The 7,116-nt window shown below is 38.3% G+C and overlaps 1 protein-coding gene across 1 annotated transcript; it reads right to left on the bottom strand.

Annotated features, from left to right (window-relative positions):
* Positions 1–4,191: 4,191 nt before the first annotated feature.
* LOC107876371 lies at positions 4,192–5,562 on the bottom strand. The gene is made up of 3 exons (XM_016723312.1): positions 5,154–5,562; positions 4,468–4,925; positions 4,192–4,377 (listed from the first exon to the last, which is right to left on the bottom strand). Exons 1-3 carry the CDS (start codon positions 5,560–5,562, stop codon positions 4,192–4,194), a joined length of 1,053 nt encoding a protein of 350 aa, XP_016578798.1.
* Between the last annotated feature and the right edge of the window lie 1,554 nt (positions 5,563–7,116).

Here is a 7,116-nt window from a genome sequence, read left to right as displayed (position 1 = left end):
GAATCCTCTTCTCTCACAACTCCTTTATAGCGCCACAATGGGTAGATTCCTCACTTGCATTACTCTCTTCTTGCACATTTCGTTTCTTTGCAAGTACTAATGCGGTGATTACATTCATCGTATATGTGTCAATTTGACTTCCTTACCTTTTCCTTCCTAGATTAAGATTTCAGGGAGATAGTGATCTAAAACTTAGTAAATAAGACTATGTACAACAAAACAAGGGTTAGAATCCCACATTAGTTATGCATATGGGCTGTAGTCTCTTTATATGGATTGAGTCGTATATCAAAATGGTGTGATAGCTAAATATGGTTTTGGGGGGTCTTGCTATGTAATTATGAATCGTATTTGTAAGGGCTGGCAAGAGTTTCAGAATCTAAAACTAATGATAGTAGGTGGAAACGGCAGGAAGAAGATAAGGACGTGGATTAATCCATGGCTTGATTTAATTCCTTTCAAGGTAAATTTTCTAGTGATACAGAACATGGAGATTGTTGTAGGGCTTGTAGCAGAATGCAGTAAAACAAAGGCAAGGATTATGAGAATGAGAAGGCCAGCATCACTGCTTGTACCACAACCTCTCCAGTTGCCCGTGTGGTGCTCGTGCACAAGGCATCTATATCCCTCCCAGTAGCAGTGTCTCCTTTGCTCTGGGTATATGTTAATTTTTATACAATAATATTAACTAAAAGATAACTATATGTAGCTGTCTAACAAGTGAGTTTTGCAATCTGAAAAATTAGGGGTCATTTGGTGCGAGGGATTAAGGGACAATAATCTCAGGATAAAATACAGGATCATGTTATCTTGCGTTAGGGCTATTAATAGTCCTGGATTTATTACGTTATGGCAAGGAAATAAAGAAGGAAAGGGTTACTGTTTAGTGTACTTGGAAGACTGTTTTGTTGAACAAAGGGAGAGCGGGGCTGTGAGTCAGAAATTTGAGGCTGCAAAATGAAAACTTACTCATGAAGTGGCTATGGAGATACACTAAAGAGGAAGGCGCCTTATGGGAAGAAGTTATTGTGGCAAAGTTTGGTGAAATCAATCTCGGGTGTTCAAATATAGTGTGGAGAACTACCAGGAATATTTGGCCACTGATGGAAGCCAACCTAAGTTATAAGGTAGGTAATGGAATCAAGACAAGCTTCTGGCATGATGGATGGATTGACCAACTTCCCCTCAAGGATCAATTTCCAGACCTCTTCCGGATATGTGCAAATCCAGAAGCTAAAGTGAGCGATTGCTGGTCATTACGGGTCTGGGACATCTCTTTTAGAAGGTTGCTAAATGATTGGGAAGTGGATAGGGGGGCTACCTTGCTTGGAAAGTTAGGAGGGGCCTAGCACTATCACGCCAGTGGCAGATAGGTTGCTGTGGAATCACAACAAGGATGGGGGCCTTCACAGTAAGTAGTGCATATAAAAGAGGTCTAGAAGTATCTGGGGTGGGATATCAATATCACTGGAATTACTTCTGGAAAAGTATTATCCCCGCCAAGGTAAACTGTTTTACGTGGTTAGTGATTAAGAAAGCATGCTTAACTCAAAAAGTGTTTCGGAAGAAAGGAAGACAGCTAGTTCCCAGATGTTTCTTGTGTAATATGACAGGGGAAACAAGCACACATCTCTTCCTGCATTGCAGATTCACTACACAACTATGGAACCTCTTCCTTAACATAACAGGCTACAACTGGACCATGCCAGAGCACACCTCAGATCTATTGAGCTACTGGATTAGGAGGGGAGGTAGTAAAAGTCGGAAGAAATGGTGGAGATTAGTGCCATCATGCATTTGGTGGTCTGTGTGGTCAGAGAGAAATTGTAGATGTTTCGAAGATAGGTCCAATTCTATTCACAAAGTTAGATGGAACTGCATTGTATCTTTACTTTTTTGGTGTAAACAACTAACAGAGCAAATAGTGGAATTAATAGGAGACTTGTAATTGCTTCTCTTTTTTGGCGGTGTATGGTGGAATTACTAGTCCCTTGGAATATCCCAATACATGGGATAATTTTTTTAATCCCATACCCCATACCAAACAACCCTTGATAATTTGATTATTTTCCTTATCCTTGACCTATGATACTATCTTTTTGATTGGGAGTTAGATGAAATGACTCAGTTTGACACCCAAAGATAGAAGAAGAATGTCCTGATTCTTCATTGTGAAAAGGGAGAAAAAAGTGGTTCTCTCATTCTATGTCGCTCGGACTCTTCAAAAATGTTGATGTGTGTCGGATACACCAAAAGTAATGAATATTTGAAGAATGCGGCAACCTTTTTGGAGAGTCAGAGCAACATAGCTCTCATTAAAATCTTGCATGGGGTAGCTTTCTCTCCCGCTCTCAACAACAACATACACAGGGGTCGGGGGTCTGGGGAGAGTGGGGTGTATGCTGCCTTAACGTTACTTTGTGAAAGTAGAGAAGTTTCCGACAGACCATTGGCTTAAGTAAAACATATCAAAATTACTTAATGGATTAAACTTATTTGTAGTTCGCAATAGGTAGTGCGACTGCTACTTAGTTTTCCCCTTATTTTTTCTACTGGTGATAATTTTATTTTTTAAAAAAATTGATCATAGTTTGCAATACCTATTGTGAACTACTATCTTTTTCAGGGTTCGCAGTACGTATCACAAACCAGTCATATTTATATTTAAGTCTACTATACTTTTTGATCTGGTGAGTAGACATATTAAAGAATATTCATACTAAAAAAAAGATAATTCATATTACATGTAAAAACTAAAATATTTGATGAGAGAAATTCCCGGGCAAATATATTTGCACTAACTTTTGTTAGTTTCATGTAAAATTTTCATACCATATATTTTACTGAAAAACGTTGTCTTTGAGTATGAATATTCATTGAAAAAGGCGACAACATTTTTTGAGTAGAATATATAGTGTAAACCCGTGAACTTATCTCACCAAACATGTTAATTTTTTCATGTAAAATGGATTATACCTCACATTGACGAATCTCACCGACTAAATTATATAGCATTAATATTTTCTTATATGTTTGTGAACTACTCTCACCAAATAAAAAGGTGTAGACTTTAAAAAAATGGCTTGTTCACAACTATGTTGCTCAAACTCTTCAAAAATGTCAACAGTGCGTGTCAAATTCTTCAAAAATAGTGTATTTTTGGAGAATCTGACACGGGCGCGACATCAAAAGTCCGCGCAACTTAGGTTCACAATACATGCAAACCCTAAATCAAATAAAATAAAATGGTAGGTAGTTTGCAATACCTATTGCGAACTATAATCACAATTGTTTTTTTTTTCCCTAAAGTAAAGCTATCACCTGCAACAACAACATACTCAGTGTATTTCCACATAGTGAATTCTGGGAAGAGTAGAGTGTACGCAGTCCGTACCAGGTGAGGTAGAGAGGTTCTTTCCTATAGATCCTCGGCTCAAGACAAAGAAAACTTAGTAGTCGATCGCATTGCACTACTTATTGCGAACTATAATTATTTTTTATTTTTAATTCAACTTCTTGTAATGAACTCAAAGAGACAAACACAATTCCAAAAATTTGAGAAATTCCACTAAAGTTGAGAAATGAACAATACTCAACAGTAATAACTGAAATTCGGAACAAGTTAACAATAATTCAAACTACAACTGAATCGTGAACTATAATTCCAACTCGACTACTCAGCCAACAACGACTTTCGATAATTCAGCTCAAATCCAGCTCAGTTAATCTTCATACTTGATACAGTAATCAATTTGAAGATCAGCTCGAGTCCAATTAATCCTAGCTAATCCCAATTTGAGTTGAATTCCACAGAGAATGAAATTAGAAATTAAGAGAGAAGGAAGGAATGAGATCAGATTTAGGATAAAAGAGGAGAAAGGGGAAAGGAAAGAGAGGGGATAGCACGAGTTGAGTGCATACCAATTTTCACAATACCCTCTCATTTGGATTGTTTTGTATATATGTGTTCCTTGGACAAATCTTGGCCTTTGATCTACATTTAATCTCCACCGTCGGTTACTAACTAATATAAACTTTTATTAATTGCATCCAAACGAATGCGTATCACTTAATTAAGCTGAAATTCTCTAATTGGATCACTACATTCCACCCTCCATGAAAACATTCTTGTCCTCAAGAATGTGATGCTGACTGTTGAATGAAGTCAGGAAATTGTGCCTTGATGAAGGACTAATCTTCCCATGTAGCCTCCTGAGGGGATAAATTTTCCCACTGTATCAACACCTTAACTGCCACAACATTATTTTCCTTCACCATTTTTCTTTGTAAAATAGCCATAGGCCTAACCAGTATTTTCCCATCAGTACCCACTAAGTGTAGTTGCTGCTGGGGTATAATAGCAGGACCAATCCTTTTCTTTAACAATGAGACATGAAAAACTGGGTGAACTAAGGAAGTTGCAGGAAGTAACAGTTTGTAAGCCACCTTGCCAATTTTCTACAGAACCTTATAGGGTCCATAATACTTGGGACTTAACTTCAGATGCCTCTTCAGTGGTACTGTAGTTTGTTTGTATGACTGAAGTTTCAAGTACACCCAATCCCCTTCTTGTAATTCCCTTTCACTTTCTCTTTGATCTGTATACCACTTCATTCTAGCTTGAGCTTGAACTATATGATCCTTTAGCACCTGTTGAAACTGCACCCTTTGGTGAATCAAGTCTTGCACTAATTGCAGGGGTGTGTCAGTGTAAGGTCCCATGGGTATTTGAGGGGGATCATATCCATATAATGCGTGAAAGGGGATGCTATGCAAAACTGTGTGATAGTTTGTATTATACCACCACTCAGCCAAATGTAACCAAGCTACCCACTGTTTAGGATTGCTCATGACCATTGCTCTAAGATATCCTTCAAGGCATCTGTTAAGCCTTTCAGTTTGCCCATCGGGCTTCGGATGATATGCTGTGCTCATGCATAATGTAGTCACAACACTTTTAAATAGATGCTACCAGAATAGGCTAGTGGATATCTTATCTCTGTCAGAAACCATAGTTTTAGGCAGTCCATGTAGTTTATAAATCTCCTTGATGAATACATCTGCCACCTGTACTGTAGTATAAGGGTGTTGTAGAGCTATGAAATGCCCATACTTGGTGAACCTGTCAATAACCACTAATATAGTGTCCTTACCTTGAGACCTGGGTAGCCCTTCAATAAAATCCAAGCTAATATCACTCCAAGCTTGAGTTGGAATGACTAGAGGTGGTTGTGCAACATTTTCATCCTTGCACCGTTGACATATGTCACAGATGGATACAAATTCTTGTACATCCCTCTTCATAGAAGGCCAAAAGAAATGCAGTTGCAACCTTTTGAGAGTACCTTGTTGTCCTGAGTGTCCTCCAATTGTAGAAGAGTGCATAATCTGCAATAACTGTTGTCTTAAGGTTGTAGTCTTGCCAATGTAAACCTTACCCTTGTACCTCAACACTCCTGATTGCAACTTGTAGTCCTGGTATTTGTCAGGGTGAACTGCTAGAGCAGTTAAGAGTTCTTGAACACTATAATCTCCCTCATAACTCTTCTCTACTTCTCCCATCCACTCAGGTGTACCCCTATCATGGCATGAACTTTACCTTGCTCCTCAGGAATTCTCGAGAGAGCATCAACCACCTTGTTTTCTACTCCTTTTCTATAGATGATTTCGTAGTCTAACCCTAATGGTTTGGTGAGACCCTTTTTGCTGCATTGCAGTGGTAACTTTCTGCTCCATTAGATACTTAAGACTGAAGTGATCCGTCTTAATTATAAAATGATTCCCTTGCACATAGTGCCTCCACTTGTCAATAGCTGCTAAAACAACCATGTACTCTTTTTCATAAACTGATTTTTTGAGATGCCTTAGACCTAAGGACTCGCTGTAATAAGCCAAGGGTCTGTTGTCTTGAGTGAGGACTACACCCATGCCCTGATGGCTAGCATCAGTTTAAATTGTGAACAACTTGTTGTAGTTAGGCATTGCAAGCACTGGAGCAACACTCATAGGTTATTTTAATATCTCAAAAGCTTTCTCAGCTCCTGCATTCCATTAGAAGGAGTTTTTCTTGAGTAGAGAAGTCAATGGTTTACTAATAGTACCATAGTCCTTCACAAATCTTTTGTAGTACCCCGTCAATCCTAAAAAACCCCTCAACCCCTTGAGATTTGTAGGAATAGGCCAATTTTTCATTGTAGACACCTTGGATGGATCTGTAGCAACACCTTCTCTAGTAATGACGTGCCCCAAATACTCTACTTGTGATCTGCAAAAGCTGCACTTAGACCTCTTGGCAAATAGTTAGTTCTGCTGCAAAATTGTGAATATTTTCCTCAAGTGTTCCACATGCTCTGGTAAGCTTTTGCTGTAGATTAATGTCATAAAAAAATACAAGAATGAAATGCCTCAAATCCTGTTGAAATATTGAATTCATCAGAGATTGAAATGTGGCAGATGCATTTGTCAGTCCAAAAGGCATCAACTTAAATTCAAAATGTCCATGATGTGTTCGAAACCCTCTCTTTGGAATATCCTCCACCTTCATCCTTATCTGGTGATAACCAAATCTTAAATCTATTTTAGAAAACAGACATGATCCTTGCAATTCATCCAACAAGTCATCCACTATAGGAATCAGAAACTTATCTTTGATAGTGATCTTATTTAGCTCTTTATAATCAATGCAAAACCTCCAGTTTCCATCTTTCTTCTTGACTAATAGCATAGCAGAAAAGTATGGAGAGTGGCTAGGTTGAATAATCCCCATTTGCAATATTTCTGGAACTTGCTTCTCTAATTCATCCTTCTGGTAGTGATTATATCTATAAGGCCTTAAGGAAATTGGCTTGGCACCAGGAATGATTGGAATTGCATGATCTTCAGCTCTAGCTGGTGGCAATGCACTAGGTTTTTCAAATACCCTAGTATAATCTTTTAAAACTTCTTGTACTTCTAGGTGTATTGTTTCCTCAGGTTTTATTATTCCTCCTTCCATAGTAAAGAGATGAGCTAGAAAGGCTTGCCCCTTCCTCAATATTTTGCCCATGGATTTAGCTGTGATATGATGTAATGAAACTTGTGTCCCCTTTCAAGGTCATCATCTTGCTCCCTTGTTTG

The sequence above is a fragment of the Capsicum annuum genome, chromosome 7, assembly GCF_002878395.1.
Source record: "Capsicum annuum cultivar UCD-10X-F1 chromosome 7, UCD10Xv1.1, whole genome shotgun sequence".
NCBI classification, from domain to species: domain Eukaryota; kingdom Viridiplantae; phylum Streptophyta; class Magnoliopsida; order Solanales; family Solanaceae; genus Capsicum; species Capsicum annuum.
Note: the sequence above shows the minus strand (reverse complement) of the source record. Positions and strands in the feature narration are given on the sequence as shown.

Bases quoted from the DNA above. Each gene is read 5' to 3' on its own strand.
- LOC107876371 (XM_016723312.1), bottom strand. From the start codon at position 5,562: ATGGGAGAAGTAGAGAAGAGTTATGAGGGAGATTATAGTGTTCAAGAA. The intron at 4,926-5,153 runs GTAAGGACACTA...GCATGAGCACAG, and splicing joins AGGGCTACCCAGGTCTCAAG to CATATCATCCGAAGCCCGAT. The intron at 4,378-4,467 runs GTTCTGTAGAAA...TCATTGTTAAAG, and splicing joins AGTATTATGGACCCTATAAG to AAAAGGATTGGTCCTGCTAT.